The 24,677-nt window shown below is 43.0% G+C and overlaps 1 protein-coding gene, 1 long non-coding RNA gene and 1 other non-coding gene across 3 annotated transcripts; all 3 read right to left on the minus strand.

Moving 5' to 3' along the window:
* Nucleotides 1-1,283: 1,283 nt before the first annotated feature.
* LOC123137249 (uncharacterized) lies at nt 1,284-19,805 on the minus strand. The gene is made up of 4 exons (XR_006467961.1): nt 19,792-19,805; nt 17,691-17,692; nt 4,706-4,713; nt 1,284-1,486 (listed from the first exon to the last, which is right to left on the minus strand). It is a non-coding gene; the product is annotated as an uncharacterized lncRNA (long non-coding RNA).
* TRNAM-CAU (transfer RNA methionine (anticodon CAU)) lies at nt 1,507-1,580 on the minus strand. The gene has a single exon. It is a non-coding gene; the product is annotated as a tRNA-Met (tRNA).
* On the minus strand, nt 18,035-18,715 carry LOC123137248 (ATP synthase protein MI25-like). Its single transcript, XM_044556918.1, has one exon. It carries the CDS (start codon nt 18,693-18,695, stop codon nt 18,078-18,080), a length of 618 nt encoding a protein of 205 aa, XP_044412853.1. The 5' UTR covers nt 18,696-18,715; the 3' UTR covers nt 18,035-18,077.
* Nucleotides 19,806-24,677: the final 4,872 nt, after the last annotated feature.

The raw sequence follows: 24,677 nt of genomic DNA on the forward strand, positions 1-24,677 counted from the left end.
GGTTGTTTTAACTACTCGTTCGGGGAACATTAGACAAAGTTACTTATTTGAGAAAGTAAATGAACCTGAAATAGGACCTATGTGATAGTTTGCAACATGAGCATGTAGATGCTGGTGATGGTATCAGATCTAAGGACCAAGAATTTCAAAAGGATAGTATTAGACTCAATAAGAAGCTTTCAAAACATAACTTCTCATATTTGGTCTGTGGGCTACCACACTTAAGCTTTCTTATCTTACTCTTTCCACAAACGTTAGGACTTAGGCGAGCTGCTGAATATGAGACAATTCTTTCTCGGCCGTGCGTGGTCTTCCCTAGGGGATGGGAGAATATAGAAGGTGGGTGGGTGGATCTCTATTCTCCATAAGGATAGGGTTGATTTGATTGGCGTTCACGCCTTTTAGAAAGAGCCACTCAATGCAATTCTCTTTTAGGCGAAGAGAGTATGCCCAACTGGAGTGGTTTCCGCCTATATTCCTACTAATGTAATCTCCAAGATGGACAAATCTTCTTATCTGTGGATCTATTCCATGCCGGAATTCGACCTGCTATTCATGTGGGTATTTCACTTTCCAGAGTAGGATCAGCGGCTCAAATGTGCCGCAATGAAACAAGTAGCTGGCAAATCCAAATTGGAACTAGCTCAATTCGCATAGTGACAAGCCTATTATTCGCCTCTGCTCTCGATAAAACTAGCCAGAATCCATTGTTTTTATGACGGGAATTGCTTAAACAATCCCAATCAAACATTCTCCCAGTGGAAGAACAGATAGCTACTATAGCTACCGTAACGATAGGATATCTTGATTCGTTCGAAATTGGACAGGTCAAGCTATTTCTGGACTGGATGAGTTACGTAAACACCTCAAAGATACTCATTCCAAGAAATTCAATCTTCTAGCCAGCTTCTAGCCAGGTGGATAAGGATGGAATCTGGTATCCAAGAAGAGGATGTTGGACATTCTTCATCCCGGAGGGCCGGGGAGAGGAGAGATAGCATCACTCTGACTTTGCTAGAAGGAGGAAAATGCAGAGTTGGCTTTGGGAGAAGAGAAGGAAGCTCTCAAGTTTAGTGATTCATACATGTCCTGTCTCTTGTTTCTGGACTATATGAGTTACGTAAACACCTCAAAGTAACCACCATCTATCCTACGTTTATTTACTGATTTATAATAAGTGCTCTGAAGATGGTATTTACTTGTTATAATTAAGGTTGACAAATATTTTGCAAAGGTAATAGGAGGGATGGTCTTGTTTTGATTCGGATCTTTGTAGCAAGGTATTCGCCACTTTGTTCTCAACTATTCCGATTCCAGCAAAGGGAGGCCGTTAGGTCAAAGCCGTAGCGCGCGCCCTGTAGTTTTGAAGCAGGGTGAGACAACTTTAGCTAGGAGCCTCTTTTCCTTCTGCCCAGCTCCCCGAAAACAACATTCGACTTGCATGTGTTAAGCATATAGCTAGCGTTCCTTCTGAGCCAGGATCAAACTCAGATTTTGACTATGATTAGGCGGGGACAGGATTCGAACCTGCAGTCTTCAGGTCATGAGCCTGATGAGTTGACCAATTCCTCTACCCCGCTTCTTCCCCTGATCTTTCTTTCCCTCTTCCCATAAACATTGATTCTCTCTCCTAACCACTCTTAAATATGTGAAATACACGGAATCGATCCAAAACTACAAGCAAGGGAATCAACTCTTATTGTCGTAAAGGAAAAATAACCCCTTTCCTTTATATATATATATATATATATATATATATATATATATATATATATATATACAAGGAACAAGTAGCCTTCGCCACCTATTCCTGAATTAAGGGAACGCGAGAAATCTTTCTCTATGTCAATTCAAAACAAAACAAATGGACGATTGAATCCTATAAATGAAATTCTTTTGAGAAGAGCTTGCGCCTATGCTTCTATAAAAATCACCTATGTGGAACGGATGCTTCTACTTGGTCATCATAGACCAGCAAATCCATTTGAGAGCTGTCTTTCTTTGATGGTAGTGTCCTTTCTTCACGCTCACCATCTCTGCAGAGCTTAGCAAGATAATCCACGCCAACAACCAAAGCCAACCAGCCTTCGCTCAGAAGCTCTTTCTTCATCTAAGCTTTTAGTAACATTAGCTGTCATCAATAGGGTGGAACGCATTAACTAGTAGAAACCTTGCTTCAAGGTAGATTCTTACATGTTTGGAGTTTTGTCTGGATCCAGGTACCTCAACTATTGGCCTTACATGGCCTAACATGGGTATTCCCTCTTTCTAGTCCCACTCTTCTCCAACAGAGCTCCCTTACTCAGAGAGCATTCGGCATTCCTAGTATGCTCCACTCATTCTACGCCAAGCACCCAATCACGGGATTAGAATCACACTCTAGATCATACCTTTCACAAAAGAAAAGGACAGGTAGCCGCTGCTAAACCAAGATCTCCATCTCTTGACTCCATAAATCAATCTTACCTTATAGGGCACAAAGGTATATTTACCATACGAGATGTGTGCACCTACTAAAGGGAATAGAAAGATCTTGGGCACAAATACTCCACTTTTCACGAAAGACATAGATTCACAAATGATTGGTTGGACTAAATACTACATTTATTTACTCAGAAGAAGGAAAGTTGGTTGTGAGAATGATTTCTCGTACGTAGTCTTTCCTAGGACCATTCGAACAGGATGCTCAGAGGTGGGTGGAGAAAAAGCTCAAAAGGCATACTTCCTGCGCTTACAGAGGATCTAAATCAGTCTTCATCCTTTCGCTTTTCAAAGCCCCTCGCAATAAATATGTAAATTCGTTTCGCAGAAATTCAGAGATTTTCGATGTCATCGAAAGAAAATGAGTTCGATCAGCAACACCGGTCTCCGCAGCACCAGGATAAAGACCTTCTTTTTACCCATAACCTTTCTCTGTAGCATTGGAACCAAGATCGGGCTTGGCATAGTTACGATGTTCCCATTCTATTTAACTAACACTAACTAAAGCTAGTCGGAAGCTTTCTTCTCATGCGACTCTTGGATCGAAAAGAGGCTGCTGGACTGGACCACGGCTGAAACTGCCAGGCACGGACTAAAAGCTTTTATCAGGGATTCCCGAGTCAAATGACTACCATACATAGCATAGAGCTGGAAGCTGCACTAGTGTACAGAGAAGACTGGATGTGAACACGGGCGGACATTGGCTATGTATGGGGCACTCACTAATCACTATTAGTAGGAAACAACTAGCAGAAAGAAAGATGAATGCACTTTCACTCCTTGCTCTTCAGCACGTACTCACATGAGGGACTCTCAAATCTCTATTTCAGACCATAATCTTTCGATCCCTTTAACGAAGTGATTGATCGCATGGCTCCAAAATCATAGGGCTTCTTCTATTTTGAGTGTGAACTCACTTATATTCTATATCAACATAGGGGCTTCAGTACTTGGCTAACCGCCCGGTGGAAGACCTGGTTCTACCACACAAGGGCAGCTTTCGTAGTCCAGGATTATTTTCCTCATATGTAATTTCACCTCATTGTGGAAATGTCCGATCTTATTCCAAAATAGAAGGTCTTCATGAAGGTCTGTCTTGTTTCAGGAATATAGGTACCGAAGTTCAATAGCGGTAGGTACCAAGGAGAAGACGAGTCAGGGCCGATTGACAATACTAGCTAGGCTGACCTTCCAGCCATACTCCATCCAATATCGAACGGAAGTACTAAAGGTTTCATGTGATGCTGACCTCAATGAACCCGACCTCGAGAATTCGTTCATCCCTTCGCTCCGAGGATTGGTCGAGTACTTGGCCACATGCATGAGTAGGCCTGTTGCCGGGATGTACCATTAAAAAGGCAGGTCCCATATTTGAAATACAAAAATAAGATCAGATAGCGCTCAAGAGGTTTTTCTCCATACGAGAAATCCTTCACTCGCAGGGAATTCAAATAGATGTGTTGAAGATCATCAAAGAAATGAAAAAGACTGAATTCAATCCATCTCCTCCCTTTTCTTTAAACCAAGAGCTACTCCTCCCTTTTCTTTTTTATGTAATTTCAATACGATTTCGTTTGTGTTCATGTTTTCAATTTAGAACCCCACGGAAGTGAATACAAAAAAGCAAAATACCCCTGTGATACGCCTTCCTTTACCTATTTCTAGATTGGTTGATGTTCAATGGAGGGAAACTTGCCATTCCTTCTTTCCTTTGAAATTGTACATTTTTTTGATTATGAACTAATTGTATCCTTTTTGTTCCCATCGAGCTTTCTTGCCTAGTGACTAAGGATTTTCACACTTGTTGTGTCTATAAAAGATTTTCTCATAAAACACTAACAGAAGTGTTAGAGGGACTCACTTTCGATAAGAATCCAAAACAAGTTCCCTATACTATCTTCTTTCCCTTCTCTGTTTCTGTCTTTAAGAGGCAGTGCATCCGGCAGGAATTGAACCTACTTTTTGACCAATTTTCCTTTCTAGGTTGGTGAGCGCTTTCACCATTCAGCCATGGACTTAGCGAGTGAACTAGGTTTTTATTTGAGAGCGAACTAGGTTTTTAGTGGTATTCCTTCTCGAGCTTCTATTTCTTCCGTTAAGGGAGATTCGAGAAAAGATGGAATAGGAAGACGTGTTTCCAGAACGAACAAGATACGGGTAGAGAAGGGGAAGTTAGCAAAGTTAGACAAGATTGGAATGGGCATAGGAACATGTATTGATGTACCAGATCGGCTAATGCTCCCAGGTTGATGCGATGTATTCCACCAGTTGACTGGAGACTTTATTATTGGTATATCGATCGGTCCAGCACGGATTGAAATAGGAGCCGGTTCGATAGGAAGCTTTTGAAAACGCAGTGCACCCAGGTAAATAAGGAACAAGATGAATACAGAAGTTAAACGAGCATCCCACACCCGAAAGGTACCCCACATAGGCCTTCCTTGAAACCCCCCAGTCACTAACGTAAACAAAGTAGAAAAAGCACCAATTTCTGTACCGGTTCCGGAAGAGCAAAGAAAAGGGGATGTTTTGTTAATGGGAACAAGGAACTGTTTATAGCTGTCATGATATAAATAACTATACCCGTCCGAGCCGTAGGAACATGTACATACGAAATACGAGAATTTCCACCTTGTTGAAGATCTGGTGGTGCTACCCGAAGACTTAAATGAATAGCCATCGTTGTTAAGAACAACCGATGCCTTATGTGTATTGGATCCGCTCTTCTGTTAGCATGAACACATGAATGAGATTCTATTCCTCTTCCTTATTCTTCCTAAATAGAACCCCCCAACCTAGGTGCGGAAGTAAAATAAATCCGTGTTTGTACATGTTGAACTTACATACCCGGGCCCGGCTCAACATTCTTTTAAAACAATCGAATAATGGCTTTTCCATGACTTGGCCATTCAATCTTGTGAACTAATCGAGACCGAAATTGGATAAAGAGATACAAAAGGAGAGGAATACCCAATCGATGAAAGAACATGAAACCCTTCTGTTTCTATAGAGGTACGGGAAACGGTTGGGGGCAATAAAGTAGGTGAAGTGGTTGGATTTTGCGAGCAGTTCCAACCACTGTTGGATGTGATTCCAAGAGCCGCACGAGAATGAATACCACACAGAAGAGTCAAGACCGGGATCCCTAATAGAATGTTTAACCGATCCATTCCGGATCGATCGAATTGGTACGGAAGTTGTAACATGGGAAAAGCACAGAAAACACGACTTATTTGAATAACCCGGTGACCTACCAATTGTAGAAGTAGGACTTTTGGCAAGCAATAAGCACTTAAATAATACAATTCGAGTGTACCAAAATCTTTATCATTTTGAGGAAAAGGTTCGGGAGGAAAGGGAAACAACAGAGGGATCCGAATCGAACCTAAATGGGAATGACATGAAAAATCTTTTTCAAAACCTATCATTAAGGGCATGACGACGATATAGAGAGGAATAAAAAAACTCGTGATTGGTGTGGAGGGGAAGATCTGCTTATGAAATTGTTCAAGAAAGAGTCGTCTCATTTCCTTACTTCTGCGTTCTTTCGAATTCATTCGCTTCAACGGCTGGCGCTACGCTAGCTTTGCATGATTAGCTCCAACAGAATAGGTACTGCATTTCCTTAGTTGGATCCGCTCTTTCTCTCTCGTGCAGTTGTTGCTTTCGGCTATTTATTCAGTCGTCAATCAGCATTGATCCGGGTAGTTAGTCAGTCTCTCTCTTTTTGCCCGTCCTTCTCTATCTATGAAATTCCTAATGCAGGGAGTTCGCTTTCCAATATCTAAATGTTCATGCAAAGCAACAAATGAAATGCAAGAACTGTCACGCAGAAGTCACATAGTATGCTGATCGTTCTGAAATGATAAAAAGTATGGGATTTCATAAGAGATTCATACATAGAGATCTAAACTCATGGAAGGGCCCGGCCAGCAAACGAGATCTCTTACATCCAAAGGACCATGCCAATCGAAGATGAACCATTCACCGAGCTGAGTATGTGCAAGACAAGACACGGCTAGATAAGTCAAATAGAAGATATTGCTTTTACACGAGCAACTCTTTTCTTCATATGGGTACAGCCCACTTTTCCATTGATGAAATGCGAACACAAACTTCAGGCATCCAAGAAAGAAGACAAGATCGAAATCGAAGCATTGTCATTGGGTTGAAGATCAATTCATATCGACAAGACTTTCCATTCATCTTTTTGTTCATATTTGGATTCTGTTTTCAAATAAAGTCATCTTGTAGTTAGAAATCACCTTTAGAATCATCAGCCTCTGTCCCTACACTGACTCGCTTATCCGGGATTGATCCTCACTACGGTCCTTTATTTCGAAACGAGGATAGGTCTCTCGCAGAATGAGGTGTAGATTGAGAAGAAAGATGAGCGTATGGTCCATACTCACTCGGGTTCAAACTTATTTTGCAGGGAGAAATGGGTACATGCTTGTAGATCTTCTTCTCACAGCGAGCACTTGATTACGGATCCTGATTCTATATATTTTTTATGGATTATTATAGAATCTATCTTTTTCTACAAATCATAGTGGGAATCCTATTACCGATACCTAAACATTTTCTTTGTCGAAACAGAAAGGAGGGAAATTGGATAACCGACGACACGAGTTTCCCGTTCAATGTTCCGCTTCGCTCCACTGTTAGATAGACAATTCAATAGTTACCGAGGAAAGGAGTCCCCCTTCTCTTGGACAATTGACGTTCTACCTCAATAAGTCATGACCTTCACTCTCCTCAAGTGAGGAGGGCATATTGTTTGACCAATGAAAGCTGTTGGGGAACGTTGCAGAAAAATTAAAAATTTTCCTACAGTTTCACCAAAATCCATCTATGAGTTCATCTAAGCAACGAGTGATAGGAGTGCATCTACATACCCTTGTAGATCGCGAGCGGAAGCGTTCAAGAGAACGGGGATGATGGAGTCGTACTCGCCGTGATCCAAATCACCGATGACCAAGTGCTGAACGGACAGCACCTCCGCGTTCAACACACGTACGGAGCGGATGGCGTCTCCTCCTTCTTGATCCAGCAAGGGGGAAGGAGAGGTTGAGGAAGAAGACTCCAGCAGCAGCACGACGGCATGGTGGTGGTGGAGAAGCAGTACTCCGGCAGGGCTTCGCCAAGCAACCGCGGGAGGAGGAAGAGGTGTAGCAGGGGGAGGGAGGCGCCAAGACTCATGGTCCAACTGCCCTCCCTCCCCCCTCCTTTATATAGGCCCCCAGGGGGGGCGCCTGCCCTAGAGATGGGATCTCTAGGGGGGCGGCGGCCAAGGGGGGGTGGAGTGCCCCCCAAGGCAAGTGGAGGCGCCCCCTCCCCTAGGGTTCCCAACCCTAGGCGCAGAGGGTGGCCAGGAGGGGCACACCAGCCCACCAGGGGCTGGTCCCCTCCCCACTTCAGCCCACGGGGCCCTCCGGGACGGGTGGCCCCACCCAGTGGACACCCGGGACCCTTCCGGTGGTCCCTGTACAATACCGGGTGACCCCGAAACTTTCCCGATGGCCGAAACAGCACTTCCTATATATAAATCTTCACCTTCGAATTATTCCGGAACTCCTCGTGACGTCCAGGATCTCATCCGGGACTCCGAACAACATTCGGTAATCACATACAAGTCTTCCTAATAACCCTAGCGTCACCGAACCTTAAGTGTGTAGACCCTACGGGTTCGGGAGACACGCAGACATGACCGAGATGGCTCTCTGATCAATATCCAACAACGGGATCTGGATACCCATGTTGGCTCCCACATGCTCCTCGATGATGTCATTGGATGAACCATGATGTCGAGGATTCAATCAACCCCGTATACAATTCCCTTTGTTAATCGGTACGTTACTTGCCCGAGACTCGATCGTCGGTATCCCAATACCTCGTTCAGTCTCGTTACCGGCAAGTACTTTACTCGTACCGTAATGCATGATCTCGTGACCAAACACTTGGTCACTTTGAGCTCATTATGATGATGCATTACCGAGTGGGCCCAGAGATACCTCTCCGTCATACGGAGTGACAAATCCCAGTCTCAATCCGTGTCAACCCAATAGACACTTTCGGAGATACCTGTAGTGCACCTTTATAGTCACCCAGTTACATTGTGACGTTTGGTACACCCAAAGCACTCCTACGGTATCTGGGAGTTACACGATCCCATGGTCTAAGGAAAGGATACTTGACATTGGAAAAGCTCTAGCAAACGAACTACACGATCTTGTGCTATGCTTAGAATTGGGTCTTGTCCATCACATCATTCTCCTAATGATGTGATCCTGTTATCAACGACATCTGATGTCCATAGTCAGGAAACCATGACTATCTGTTGATCAACAAGCTAGTCAACTAGAGGCTTACTAGGGACATATTATGGTCTATGTATTCACACGTGTATTACGATTTCCGGATAATACAGTTATAGCATGAATAAAGACAATTATCATGAACAAGGAAATATAATAATAATCCTTTTATTATTGCCTCTAGGGCATATTTCCAACAGAAGCCTCACTAGTTCCTTCTTCCCGTTCACTATTCCCGTAGCTTGATACGAGTTATTTAGTTCGTGTCTCCTTGTTCTTGGGAAGAACCGAAGGTTCATTCGCGGCACTCGTAGACATAGTTGTATTTCAGACCCTCTTCTTTCCCTAAAAAGCTAATAAATCAAAACAAGAGAAAAGCAGAAGCGAAAGCTTGAGTCGAAGAGTGGAGGTCGCTCGGTAACTCGAGTCGATCAGTCCCATTCATTCTTGCCCGAAACAAGTGGGCTATTCATTCCGGTGCCACCTTTGTTAAATCGAGTCCATGTTCTCTATTTCCCAAAACCCATTTGTTCACCAACCCGTGGACCAGAGGTTTAAAGCTTGGAATTGAGCTTTCTAGCTTTCTTTAGTACAATCTTTTTGCGAGAGCAACCCCGGGTTCATTCCTAAGACTACACTCACAGCTTTCTCTGTTCATGTTCCGGCATAGGAGATCTAGTGGTAGGATAGGGGACAGAGCTTTAGGGCTGCAGTAAACCTCATATGCGCGTGGCTCATCATAAGACCTTAGCCTGATGTCCTACCCAAAGACTTCAAAGGTAGTCATAGGACAACCTTTCCGAGTTCTAACTTCCAAACCTATAACTTGGTTTGCTTTCCTGCTTCCTATCTGACCTATCAATCAAAGAAATGTTCTAGTTCCGCGATACGAGCTTGACTGTCGCTCTCAGACAATAGATTTCTTGGTTGGGGGTCCCTTTATCAAAGGCTCCCTTCCCTACTGATCATACAACAAATGAAGGTGGTTAGAAAGATGGCACATCGATCTTCTGTACACCCTCTTCATGCTGTGGAACACAGAAAATCCGCCTTCCTTGGAAAAAAATCCTGACTCCGAAGTCTCAAAGGAGACTTGGGCGGCACCTTCTGAAGAGCCCTTCATTCTACAACTCAGATAGGCTAGGATTCGTGTCTCGGCCGGAAGGGGTCATAGGACTGACTCAGACAAAGCGTTAGAAGTACGATCATCGAATCTATAAGCTTTGGCCTGCCTTCTTCCCTTATCTAATCTCTTAGGTAATAAGAAGGTGGTGTTAATTGTCACGCTAAGGAGCTGATCAGTGACATTTCTGTCTCAATTGAAGTCAACCTTACTATACTCGCTTGTAGGAGATCATCGCTCAGAAGGGCGTTCTTTCACTAGAAAAACAAGAGTTTGAAGATCAACCCACCCACGAAAAGGTCAGAACTCTCGATCTAGCCCCACTTTCTATAGCAATTTATCGACATGTTGTTTCGAATGTCCTTGAAAAGGCCTACACACATACCCTGCCACTCGATGTGTAGTGGGTTTGTTCAGTAGAGATGGTAGAGCACACAAGTATTGGAAGGAAAGTTTCACCCTTCTTAAAAGAGAAAAAGTCTGTATTGAACTCTGATTTGAATTCCTTTCTTATTAGTTTCAAAGTGCAAAATGTTCATTGCCTTGATCAGAGCCTTTAAGCCTTTTAGAAGCGAGCATTTCCGCAGCTTCTATTTTTCCTAAAGCTAATGAACCGAATGGAAGAGAAAAACTTGGAATAAATAATAAAGAAGGAACCAACAAGAAAATAAAGAATTGTTCCAACCTCGACTCGGGGTCTGTCTGGAAATGGAAAATAGTTCTCTCTCTCATCTGGTCTCGCCACAGTGACAAGAAAAACAAGTGAATAATTGGAATAGAACGCAATCATCAACCAAAATCGGGTAGGATGTATTCTAAAAGAAAGCCTTGCCTCACTCGCAAGTGAGGACCTCACCCCTCCTTCCTCATTTATTGAGAATGGAAAAAGACAATGTTCATTGCTTCCTCAAAACAAGAGTTCCACGGGCGGCTGCTCCTGAACAAGCTGCTCATGCTCAAACTGATCAACATAAAGTGGAAAGTGTAGTAGAGATATTACTCGTAGTATGAGAAGGAAGAGAAGATCTAACCTCTCTACTTGACACCTCTGAACCAACTTCATTCCTAGCTAAAACAGGAAAGCTGAAAGTACTCAAGCTTCAAACTCCTTGCTAACAGCCCTACCGATAAAAGGAATAATGCTTCAAGGACTATATGACTAGCTCTTATACGAGTTCCTGGTAAACCACTACTTGCGTAAAGTACTCCGCTCGCTCCCCTGCTCGTTCAAAGTATTCCACTCGCTAGGATCTTAGTAAATAAGCTTACTCCTTACCTTTCCTTCCTAGCTTTGAGAGCAATACTACCTGTAATAACACAATGAACTTATCCTACTTAGGGAACAGGCTAGCATAAAGGGCAAAAGAGAAAGAGTTACACCCGGTCTAAAAATAGGTGGTGTTACTTTCCTGCTTCCACCTGAACCTGCTTGCAGGCCTTATAGAAAAGTCTTGTATAAGATAACTAGCTTGACAACAGGAATTCTCTAACTTACTTGTAGATAAAGAACTTGCTGAAGGAGTTTAAGATAGTTTTCCATTAATGGGGAGAGATAAAAAGAGTCCTCGCTTTCATAATCGGTAATCAGAGTCCAGGCTTCCTACACCCATATTTTACGACAACCTATGAACCGACTAACTCAACAGCTGGCCTTAGAGAAATTGTCCTAACTTATCCAAGTAGTCCTAATAAATGGCCATGTTGAAATACTCTTCCTTTCCCTACGGCACTCGCTTGAAGGACTCGAAAGCTGACTAATGCTGATAGGAAGAACTTTCAAAGTTCTCAATAGTCCTTTCATTGAAGCTAGTGACATCATCTGAGTCTATCAATTCATTTCTATCTTATTTTTCTTTCATTTATCTCTTTCCTATCTATATAGTGTATTACCCCAAAAGATAGTGAGTTAAGCAAGCATGTAGGAAGTAAGCGAGCAGGGTGAGGCGGCGGCTTTTAGAAAATCCTCAATATCTATATCGGAGTCAGCATCCGTTTTTGTTTGAGTTTCACTGTTAGCTTACGTCCTTTTAGCTAGTTCGACGTGTTTTCATTAGTCCTTCAAGCAAGTGAGCCAGTCGTGGTAGGTCTTTTTAGCCTTTAAGTAGTAGTCCTGTTCGAAAGATAGTTATCATAGTGAAGTGAGTTATTACAGTTTTTCGAGTTTCTTGAAGGCCAGGCAGTCAGCCAAGGAAGGAAGTTATGGTGTGGAAGTCTTCTAGTCTGTCTTCCCCTTCAAGCTCTCGAGTACACTAGGGGAGAGGTATCGAAAGTCAAAGTATAAATCAAAGTGAAAGTAAGAAGTATAAGTAGTAGGCTATCGATTAGGTTTTTCTACTTAATTAAGCTGCTTATGCAAAGTTTTAGAATTTGTTCACATAGGCAGCACGATTGGGGGCATATTTGTTGCTTCCCAAGGTAGTTAGTTCACCACACAGGCATGTTAGTACTAAACTGCAGAAAACTATTAAGTCATCCAATTCATGTCGCATTGCAAGATTACTCTACCACTCTATAAATGGCATATAGATAAGTGTCTTCACTTCATCAAATGAAAATCAAACAAATTGAGTACTAACACGTATTGCTATGGATGCTGCAAACAGGCTTTCGGCAGCAATTCCAGAAAAAAGGAATAGGTGTTTTAGCCAGGTCATCAAATCAGGGGGGATATGCCAAGAAGAAATCCATGGAAATCAGCATTCCAAGAACAATAAGTTGGCACTTTCTTTCATATATAAACTATTTATTGAGGGAAAAGATATGAAAAACTAGAGTGGAATCGATTGAATGCACTATCGTTATCCTTTGGCCAACCCTCTTTTCCAAGTTCCTCTTGTTTATCCAATCTGTATTCCAATCATAAATCCAAGGTAAGATCAAGCCAAAGGGGAATCTAGGTACCGTTGACCCAGGAAATCAAGTATCAAAGGACCCGGGCAATAGGTTTATAACTGAACTAAAACTAGAGTAGGGAATACCAGGATGCCTATGTTTCGAATACAGAAATTCTTAATAGAACAGAGCACACACAATAGTGCCAACTATTGATCTTACTTTCCCTCAATAAATAGTTTGGATTGGATAAACAATCCTACTTTCATTCCAATCATAAAACAAGGGAAAAGATCAAGGGAGAAAACCCTTCCAAGAAAACTAGTAACCAAACCCTGACGAACTTGCATTTGTTGAGCGAAAAGAAGAGTTCAACGGGAAGAACGTATGAAGAGATTGAGATGTTTGGATCTTGGCTAAATTTATAAGCGAAGAATGCATGTGAAGTATTAAAGGTACATTCGACTATATCTCATTCTATAGAAACCATTTCTCAATCTATAGAAACCATTTGCTTTAGGTAGACGTGATGGTACTTCCACTATTTTGGCATCTTATGGAACCCAATTTGAGATATATAAACTAGATCCTTGTTATTAGAATGATGATCTCTTGGCTATGACTGAGTCATATATTAATGGAAATGGTTTGCTCCTCCGAAAGTGCAAGTTGAGTCCAAGTAGTGGCAAACTAGAATCCTTCTTTTCTTTTCCCTTCGTGGTTAGTTTCAGTTCAAATGACGAATTGAGACAGAAACCAATGGATTCCAGTGGCTGGGGGATCCTATGTCTATAGATAGATTCAAGTACCATTCTATACCCCTTCCCTAGCGCCCTATAGACCTGTTTTGCTAAGTGGGTCCTACTTAGCTGGTCGGCCTAGGGGGGATGCAATTCAAGAGACAAGTTCTACAAGTTCTCATGGCTGAGATCCCCGTATTGGTAACGGGGCTAGTGCTAACTTGTTCAGAGAACAGACCCCCGATGGTCTTGGGAAGAAAGAGAGAAGGACGGCCCTGTAAGGGAGATCCTGTGTTGGAAGATATTGGTGGGTGTCATCTCGTTCAATTCTGGGTCAAATGACAAGAGGGCCGTTCAAGCAGATTAGAAGTAGATGTTGTTGAGAAAAGGTCAAAGTGCCACTATGGAGGTCGGAACAAGCGTCTACCTACCAAGTGAATTGTGATTGAAATGACGATGGCAACAGGTTGAGCTCTATCCACTGAAATGGAATCCATCGATGCGGTAAAGGACAGAGCAGAAACAAATCCTCCATTTCCCTGCCTTGCGACCGAACAAAGAAGAAATGCTAGAGTGAGGAGACCTGTTGGTTGACCAACTGAAGGAAACGACGCCTCTCCTACTTTGCTTACTTTTGGCCAGCATTCGTCTTCGGCTTACAGTAGCGTTTGCAGCTCTAATGGAAATCGAATTTCTTTGTCCATCCATAAAAAGCATCAACTTCTAGTGCCGCCATCCACCACAAGAGTAGGTAACTTGCTCGCTCGTTTCTCTATTGGGGGATCTAGGTATATCTTCCAACTCTCCTTCCTGCACACTGGCATACAAAGCAGCCTAATAAACTGCATTTTGTAACTGAACCTCCACAGTTTTCAAACCTAAGGGTGGCTCAAAAGCCACCGGTATTCTCTAATCTAACTTGAATTCAGATCAATAATCAAGGGGCACAATAAGAAGGCAAGAGCGCGGTTCCGGCTAAAACCAACTCTGCGAGGAAAGTAGAACTCAGCGGTGACTGGTCCGCTCGAACCACACTACTTACTTAGGCTCAATTACGAGAGCTCCCCTGACTCTGATCTCTGATCTAGTATATGCGTGAAATCGATCCAACTCCATCTGATCTTATGATCTTTGCAGAGGACAAAGGTACTAGGGATATTTCCTCCATTTATATTCGTAAGAAAGAACTCCCACTATTCGTTTGTATTAGCCTTTAGCGGGTCTTGGTGAATCAAAAAAAGGCGTAGATAATGCGCATTGCTTTTGAGTTCGATTTGAACTAACTAGTTTCCACGGTTCTCCAGGAACCTACCGTTTGTTTGGAGTATAGCCAAGTGGTAAGGCATCGGTTTTTGGTATCGGCATGCAAAGGTTCGAATCCTTTTACTCCAGATTATGAAGACCCAATCGGATTTGTCAAGAACGAGCTAACAACTACAGGGGAAGCGGCTCAGTATCAACATACCACCTGCCCGTCTTATCAATGACGATCATCCATTTGGATGAGGCCATTCTAAGGGTTGTTTAGGATTGGTATCTGCTCTCTTCCCACGGAGTTCTTGTCCCCATGACCAGTATCAGCAGAGGCAAGACCTATAAGCATCAAGCCAGCCAAGAAGTAGAAGTTGGTAAAGATGGCACAAACAAAAGAAGAAAGGAACTTGGTTGGTGATCTTACATACGGGAGGCCTTCTATAGAGTGAGGCAAATAGAGATTTTGCTATAGATACTGGGATCAAAAAATGGTAGTGGATGTGGACGCCGAACAGGTGGCATGAAATGCTCATTCAACGGACGGAGTCATACCACCGCCTCCTCCTACAAACGAGCAAGTTCTAAGCTTTATCGATCTTCTCCGGCTCACGAAACTCTGGTCTAATGCCCGCCTTTATAAAGGACCTATTTCTTCCTATTATTCATATCCGCTAGGGGTACGAAGGAGAAGGAGACCGGATACGTTAAGCTAGTTGGTAAGAGTTCTTGTCATTATTGATAGTGGCCCCAGAGAAAGAGCTTACGCTGATTGTTCTAACTTCATTCATATTTGATTCCGCAACTGAGACCTTTTCCCACATCTGTGCCACGAGGGCAAGCGGTCAAAGCAGAAAGGGTTCTCGCTTCTCCGTCTGGAAGGACACCAAATGGACCAAATCCTCTTGATCTTTCCTTACGACTCGACTTCAAAAAAAAGGCCAGAGAGGGCTAAAGGCAGTATCTTTAGTCTACCCAACTCCCTTGCTGCCTATTTCCTTTTAGACAGTCATTCCATGGGGCCACAAGCACCATCAATTGCATTATCCCCGGTACCACACATCACTCCAATCAGAATAAGCGGGAATGCTGTTTGAAAAGACAGAGAAATAGAATAATGAGAATCATATGGTCTTCTTGGGAAGATAAGCGAAGAAAGCTCTAAGGTTTCCCTTCCTGCATTCAGAGCTTATCAATTCGTCCCACGCTATATAGTGAAGCAAAGCTATCTATAAATCAAGCATATATTTTATCCGGAAGGTAGTGGGATTTCACCCGTACTCGCCCTTCCACTTCACACTTACTAAATTAGGCTGAGTGTATGCGCACATGAAAACAAACAGAAAACGAGTGAGCACTTTCTTACTATAGACAACGGTCAAGTCTGCTATCCAAATAGTGATGAAAAGAATTCTCAAATCATTCGCGGATGGACGTGAAAGAAGGAAGAACCAAATGGCACTGCTTCCTCAAAGCGAGCTTCGGGTACGCGATCAAGGGACTAATGAAACACCAGTACATGTCATACAAAAGCTCCACTCATCCCTCCGCCAGCCCAACCTAAGTTTCTATCGGACTGAGCTATTCTTCAATCCAGTGCCCTAATCCTTTAGAACTTGGGTCCAGAAAATAGTGCTATTGTACAACCTGGGGAAGTCAAAGCACATTCTAAGTGGGCCGCATGGGTCGGCCCTTTCACCTCATTCTTTTCCGTTTCCACGCTCTGAAACCGGATTCTTTCACTTCAATCTCTCTCATAATCAAGCTGAGATATGATGTTGTTTCATCCTAGAATTATGAGAAATCCCTTGTTGGCTAGGACGGACCCTTAGTATAAGATAAGTCAACACAATAGGTTGTGTCAGTTTCTCAAAAGACATGGGCTCGACTTTCGGGGTGACTAGCTGCATTCATTGGTTTGCTTTCTTCCACCAACTTCACAACCATCCTTCGTTGATGACAGGCAAGCTCAACCACAGTTTCCGTAGTTTGGTTCAATTCATTCGGCATTTCCATTTCCAATTGGTAAGTTCTATTTTCTCCGAACCAAGGAAGAAGATCACAAGCGGGAGTCCCCTCTAGGAAGAGATGCTTTCCAAAGGCCGTACGCTACTGTTGAATGGCCAAATAGGGATTGAAACAGAGTAAATAACTATAGTATCTCGTCGTAGTGGTAGCTGCATTTATGCGACCGGGTCTGAGCCACGGGACAAGACCAAATTGGATTGGATTTGTCACATCCGCGGATGGAAGACCGTAGATTTCTCACTTTCCCTACTCGGAGAGCACGTGTATGTAGTCCGCCTGTATCTACTTATTTATTTGGAGAGCGCCATTAATAGGATTCAGAAGTCGTATAAGCTATGGCGGAGCCGTTTACCAATGCACCCAGTTCTCCTCATATTTGATTCTATTTTTGGTATCATTGGTTCCACGTACGTCTTTTGGGCGAGCTTTCTTCACTGTCATCAAAACCAACGCTCAAACCGAAGCTTTCCAAGCAGTTGTTTATTTCTCACTTTAGCTGCTGTCGTTTTCCTCTTCCAAATTAAGCGAGTTAAAAACAAGGGGATCAGAAGAACAAACAATAAGAATGAGGGATTGAAGTCTGTTTCCTTCGTATCGTATTTCAACGGATCGGGTAGTTCTAGTCTTTTTTTATTACTCCTTCCTTTTTCCCATCATTTGACATAACATAATTAAGAAACTATTTGATGGTCAACGGAACGAGTAGAGAAGAAAAATGCCCTTGTTCCAAAGGAAGTGAGTGCCAAAGCGAAAATAGAGTAAAGAACAAAAGAACGAAATGCAAGGGTTGCATCCGCTGTTTCAAGTCCGGACGGTTCCTTCGCTAGGTTATTGAGTTGGCTCCCCCGTTATTCTTCATCAGACAACGCACACTTAATGGAAAAACGAGGTATCTTTTTGGAAAACTTCTCTACTTACAACTTTGTTAGCGCTTTGAGGGCTTCACTATGTTCTTTGAAATCTTGTATAAATAAGAAAGAAGTCTTTCTTAGGAGATGGCTCTGCTGATACCGAGTTTCAATGCAAAATGGCTCCCGCTTCTTCTAAAAGAAAACTGGGGAAAAATCAATATGGAGCCGTCAGAGGCTTATCTGGCCGATATGACTTCCTGAAATTCTTTCCTGAGAAAAACCTAAAATGGAGGGGTTGGGGCTTTGGCCCCAGGCTCAAACTCTATCTTCTGGTAGACGGCCCTCCTAGGGAGCGCTTGGGCAACTAACTTGTGGGGCATGACATCCCAAATTCATCATTTACATTAGGAATTTCCTGAAAAAAAGTCTTATGTGTATTGGATCCGCTCTTCTGTTAGCATGAACACATGAATGAGATTCTTCTTATTCTTCCTAAATAGAACCCCCCCACCCTCACATTTCTTAGGACTATCAAGCCTTCTCGAATTAGGTCTATGGTAGAAGCTTTGAACGTAGACCCGGATACAAATCTTTCACTCACTGAAAAGTGAAAACCTGTGACTATATCGTCCTGAAGACAGATGCGGCGGGAAGAAGTGGCATTTAGAAGTGTTGCTGACTTTACATTTAGGTTTCGGCATAACAAAGCTTGCACTATCTTTTCGCACTTAGGCGCACAACGTGTCATTGGTAATGATTCTACTACGGTGCTGCAAATTCGCAAGCTGATCCTAAGTAATCGTTGTTGTTCATTGGATTCCTCCGGAATTACTTCGTTAGGATTGAAGAATTGCAGCAATTCTTCCTGAATAGACTCGATTCTCCCATCGAGAGTTTCTTTGAAAGTCTTACCTAAACTCTTCCGACTGAATATGAGAAAGCCTATAAAACAACGAGCTACTATCATTTCTTCATTATAGATTGAGATCTTCTTCGGACTTGATGCACAAATAGATGGAATAGCAGCAAATAGCATATTTCTATCCTTCATATCCGTAGAAAGAAATCTCATATCCAGGTAACTCCATCTTTTTCAGCTCTGCTCGCTCACTTTTGAAAGGAAAGGAGACTGATCTTGACATCGGCGTTGGTTTTTCCAACGAAACGAATAAGTTTTGGATTAAGATTTCACATAAGCATTGCACAATGATCCGCATTAGGCGGGGAGCAGCAATGATACCGCCGGCCAGGAATAAGTACTTATCCCTCTTATACTTAAGAAAAGAGAATAGAAGTGGTTCCTTTTCTTTCTATACGAAATTCGACGATTTCGTTTGTGTTCATGTTGGCATAGGAGAACTACTAACTTCCGCCATCTGCATTAGTTGCGTTAGCGTAGGTAGGCGGTTCTCATGCCAAAGGGGAAGATCTCGCTCAGCCAAGTGCACAACCTGAGTAAGTACACTTATCGAGGAGTGATAGGGCAGCAAAGTTTGAGGCAAAAAAAGATTTGGGTGGCTATGGGTGATATGGGGAATCTAACAATTAATTGACAATGATTTCACCATGATGTGCATTGGTAGCTTCAAGACGAAGGCATTTTCCATATGTAAGCCACAATTTAAGTATCTTATTCTTCTGAACCAGGAAAAGCGTTCTGGTAAGGAGGATGAAAGAAGAGTACGAAAAAGGAAGTCCAAAGTCGTAGTCTTTAACAAGGCTTTCCTTCATCAGCGTAAATATCTAAAGTAGAGGCTTTGGTATAAACATAAATCCCATAATAGAGGGATCGATCATCACATTCTGCTTTGTTAAGAAAGAAGGATAACCTAGATAGATAAAGGTGGAATGGACTACGTGAAATCCCATCCATGGAAATATTTTATTTACTATAGAAATATGTATGATGTGCTGCTAGGAAATCCTCCATCGCTTGCCCTCTAATGGCCTTTTGCGGCGCATACACAATGTCGAACTCAGTAAGGATGATGGCCCCATCTTGCCAATCTTCCTGTAAGCATTGGTCTTGTCATGAGATATTTAAGTGGGTGAACTTTGGAGATGAGGGTGACCCGATGTGCTATCATGTAGTGGTGTAGCTTCTTGACAGCGAACACCAGTGCAAGGCAATGTTTTTCGATAGGAGAGTACGCATGTTCAGCTCCTACGAGCACACGACTGAGGTAATAGAGGGCATTCTCTTTCCCGTTTTCATTTTCTTGTTCCAATAGAGCCCCAAGAGATTCATCCAAGGCCGTGGTGTAGAGTATAAGCTCCTTCCCTGGTATCGGCGCAGCCAGGACTGGCGGATTGAGGAGACAGCTTTTGATGCCATCTAGGGCTTGTTGGCAGTTTTCATCCCAAAAGAATGGAAGGTCTTTTTTGGTTTTTCTTGTAAAAGGTTGGATTCTTCCTGCAAAATTGGCTATGAATCGCCTGATGTATGACAGGCGCCCTTGAAGCGAACGCAGCTCCTTAAGGTTTTGAGGAGGAGGCATTTCGAGTATGGCCTTGATTTTACTCGGATCGATTTCTATTCCCCGATGTCGAATGACAAACCCTAGGAATTTGCCTGACGAGACCATGAAGGCGCACTTCAACGGGTTTAACTTGAGTGCATGTTGCCTTAGGCGGTCGAATACGATTCTGAGATGTTGAAGATGTTCTTCATAGGATACCGCCTTTACAACGAGATCATCTACATAGCACTCGACAATCTTATGTATTATCTCATCGAAGATCTTAGTCATGGCGCGTTGATATGTAGCACCGACGTTTTTGAGACCTTTGGGCATAACCTTGTAACAATATATGCCTATTGGAGTGCGAAAGGCTGTGCTTTATCAAGGCAAGCTTCTCTTTCTTTCGCCAATGAAGTTCATATAAGTGTATAGAAAGCCTTCTTTTCACAACCATGCACAAACCAAAGTGCTGCTGAAACGTGAAATCCATGCACCAACAAGTTCCAGTTCATAAGCAATGAAAAAGCAGAGTATATGGGAGGATAGTGGCTAAACTGTTCACTTGAGGAGAGTGGGAAGTGACTAGTCCAATAGGAGAAGAGCAGAAATGCGATCTTTCGATCCAATCTACGTCGACTAAAATCCATGTCTCATGGCACGAGGGCCATTGCGAGTTGATGTTGTTGCTTTACCGTCACAGTCTGTCCTCAAGAGCGGCATCCATTCCTGGCTAGACAAAGTTCCTATTAGTTCTCTTATAGGAAGCTAGTATACCTGAATGGCCTCCGGTAGCTGTCCCATGCAGTTCTTGCACTATCCTGGCTCTTGCATTTCCAGCGGTCCCCACATAAAGCCTCCCTTTTTTCCTTAATACCCCTTCCTCCTCTTCCCAACCATCTTGTCCTCCTCTCGCTTCACTAATGCTCTTCTTAACTTCTTCAGCTAATTTTGATCCTTCATAGCTTTGTTTCACTTCTCCTATCCAATCCAGCAACAACTTGCTCACAAGGGTGCAACCACTGAATTTGTAACGACACAATGATTTGAAAAACAATCAAAAGATATGTAAAGAACACAGACAGTAAAGATAGAAGATCATTTCCGGGTAGATAGGAGAGCTATTAAAATCCACAAACATGAATCAGTGTTTCGACTGGGTTCTCCGGATTTAACCAAAAGAAGACTTTTCTACAAATAAGAGAATTTCTCAATTTTTTGTTTATACCGAGCCAAAACATAGAATTTCCATTGAAGAAGGAAGTAAGGATGCTAGCCGGAGAATCAAGAAATAAATACTTCCCATTCCGATTCTTTTTTAGTTCCCAAGATAGAATTTCTTTGTTTTTGGTAAGAGCGGTGGGTGACAAGACTAGATAGGTTTGGCTTTGATCTGATCAATAGGAATAGGAGGAAGTGTTGGAGAGGTACCAAATGACTGAAGAGGGGAACCCATCTGACCACATGTAGAGCTAGCCCATAAGTAAATTCAAGAGAATTTCTTCATCTTCCAAAGTATGTGAGTGAGGTAAAAATTCCATGGATCGATCTCATCACTCACATCCAACAACTAGTGAAAGATGTAATGATGAAGCTATAGGAGAAGAAAAAGCGTTGGTTTTGATTGGTAATCTTGAGTTGTCATCTTTTGAAAGAGAGTAACTTGCTGGATGGAGAGTAGCTAGGAGAATAAAGTTCATCTTTACCCCATCTTTCATTCCAACTCTATTTTCTTATGTGCGATCCTTCTTTCTGGTTTGGAATCCAAGAAGCTCAATGGGCTAGTTTCAAGTTCGATCAGACACGAAATCTGGTATAGCCACCAGCCTAGATCGAACGGGCAGGGGAAGAAAAACTAGGAGCGAGCCACATTCAAGAGGGTTGTCAAAGGCCCTCTCAATAGAGCTATTTTGTCATTGAATCGATGGAGGGAAGACTCCTTCGATAGGTGCCCCCGACTCTTCCAGTTTCTAGGTGGGATCTTATGGCTTAATCTCTGATTGCGCAGGATTCATCTTTGTTTGGTAACCTTAGACCCTGAACCAGGAGTTGGAAGCGCCTTTGCCAGACTTTCCAATTGAACACGATGCGGGCGATGCAATTCGGCAAGGAGACGGCTGAACCCTGGTGCTACACTACAGCAGAAGCTTTGGCAGTTTAACATGGCTTGATGTTCTAGTTGTCATGCTAAAGCCGTTGATAGCTACTTCGCTTGACGAGTAAGTCGAAAGACTTTGTGGATGAATCCACAACTGATGGTGCTTTAGGTTGATCTGATCCCTAGAAGGAAGAGTTTTGGGCTTAAGGCATAATTGCTCTATTGCGGCTACCCTGGCTATGTCATCTGATGCTGTTCACAAAGCGGCTCTTACTATAGACCCGGCTATCTCCGAGTTGAAATCGAACCCAGCCCCGGGTTTCCGTCCATCAATCCAGAGCCCAAGACAACCGCGATACTTAAATTGCTCAAATAGCCACCTTAGACGGACACAGCCATTAGAAGAAGAAACTGAAACTCGATGGAGTACCCTAAACCAGAGATCCTCGACAAAGAAAGTCTCGATTCGAGGAACGAAATATCAATAGAGGAACGAAAACCGCAGGGCATCAAATTTGGGTAGGGTTGGTAGGGAAAGTCCAACTGAAACTTTCTTTGATTACCTTTTTTCTCCAACTAGCTCAGAGATTGCATTTGCCCTTAACCGGTAACCTCCTTTGAATCCTTCATTTAGACCCTCTCTATTGGTATTGGCATTGGCTCGAGAGCAGGGACCTTATTTGATCGCTTAGAACTTGATGGAGGGAAACTCACTCGCTCGAGATATGCTTAAGCTAGCTCAGGAAGAGTACTAATTTTATATGCCTTAAAGAGGGGATTCAAAGAGTAGCCTTTTACTAGGGCTTAAGTGACTCGTTTCATATTGCTTACTATGGTCTGGACAGTGAGGAAGGTGAGTTGGAAGATATACCTAATGTCAAATGAGACTTTCTCCTCACCAAATTGAAGCGTGAGCTTAGCATCTTTCACATCGATGACAGCCCCTGCAGTAGCTAGAAAAGGTCTCCCAAAAAATAGGAAAGCTCTTATCCTACATCTCCAAGACAACAAAATCAACTGGAAATGCAAAGTTACCAACTATCGCAGGGATATCACCCAAAATGTCTGCCGGATCCTGATCAGCAAGGTGGAGAGTGATGCTAGTCGGCCGTACATCACCCAATGGTAGTGGCTCGTAGACAGTGAAGGGAATCACAGTAGACCCAAGACCACATAAAGCATGGAAAGTTTGACTTCCTATCAAGCATGGAATACTGAAACTGGCAGGCTCATCTAAGTTGAGAGGTAGCTTATTTGAACGAGTGCACTACATTCCTTAGTAAGAGTAACCAGTTCTGGCTCGTTAATGTTTCGCTTCTTTGCGAGCTGGTCCTTAAAGAACTGTGTATACATCGGCACCTGTAAGACACCATCAAGGATGGGGGTGGTAATCTGCATATCTGTCATCATATCCAGAAACTTTGCAATCTGCTTGTCTTCAGTTGACTTCACAAACCGTTCTGGAAATGGCAACTTCGGGTTGACAGGTGAAGCAGATTGATGATGGATCATTAGGAGCAATAGCTGCTGGTGTAGAAGAACTAGGCTGTGCAGCAGAAGTAGTGGACTATTGAGGTCCCTGCGGAGAAGGTATTGGGCCGGCTAGGGTAGAAGGCAGGTGGTACATACAACGCTGGCATTGGGGAAGAGGATCGGTTGTAGTCTTACCACTCCGACTAGTAAAGGCTCCACGTGGGTGAACTTCAGGTTGAGGTGGAAGTCTCCCTTGTAGATGGTTGTGAGGCTACCATACGAGTGGTCAATGTTTGCATAGAAGAATCCTTACACCCAATATTGTCACTCCTTTTAGAATACCTGTCTACACCTACATAAGCAAGATGTAGTTTTATTAAGTCGGCTTCCATTCCTTATTCGGAAGGCGTTGGATACTTGATATACGCTATGCTGTGTACTCGGCCCACCATTGCGCATGCTATTTTAGGAAGCATATTTTGATCCTTATTCAGGGAAAGCTCATATCCATCAAAAACCAATCGAAGTCCACCTTTATCCCGAGCATCCGTTGTTTGCCCCGATTGAAGATCCGACACAACACCCTCTCTTCCATCTCCGGCTTCCTAACCAGATCTGTTTACCCCTGCTTGAAAAAGTGTTTCCATTCGTAGTTTGGGGTTTCCTAGTCCCAGGTTTATTCGTAACCGGCTCCCTATCTAGGTCTTCCTCCTCAACAGCTATCTTTGTTTGACGGTGTTCGTTGCCAATGCAATAGTAATATATGCTTGCTTTCTTCCTGTTCGCATATCCATATCGAAAACTCTTCTTTCGTAGGCACATTTACTTCAATTCAACTACTTCATTGATGAATCAATTTGAGGAAATTCAAAAATGCCTTGCTCGCCTTCGCAACTGCCTTCTTTTTTGTGCCTTCCTAGTTTGCCGACCTTGTGTTTGATTGCGAGTTCCGGCGGGGTGAGTACCTGGACGGACAAGGGGTTCCTTTTCGATTTCCATTTTAGAGCTTATCTCTAGTTCGAAT

Source organism: Triticum aestivum, chromosome 6B, assembly GCF_018294505.1.
Source record: "Triticum aestivum cultivar Chinese Spring chromosome 6B, IWGSC CS RefSeq v2.1, whole genome shotgun sequence".
In the NCBI taxonomy this organism is placed as follows: Eukaryota; Viridiplantae; Streptophyta; class Magnoliopsida; order Poales; family Poaceae; genus Triticum; species Triticum aestivum.

Bases quoted from the DNA above. Each gene is read 5' to 3' on its own strand.
- LOC123137248 (XM_044556918.1), bottom strand. From the start codon at position 18,695: ATGAGATTTCTTTCTACGGATATGAAGGATAGAAATATGCTATTTGCT.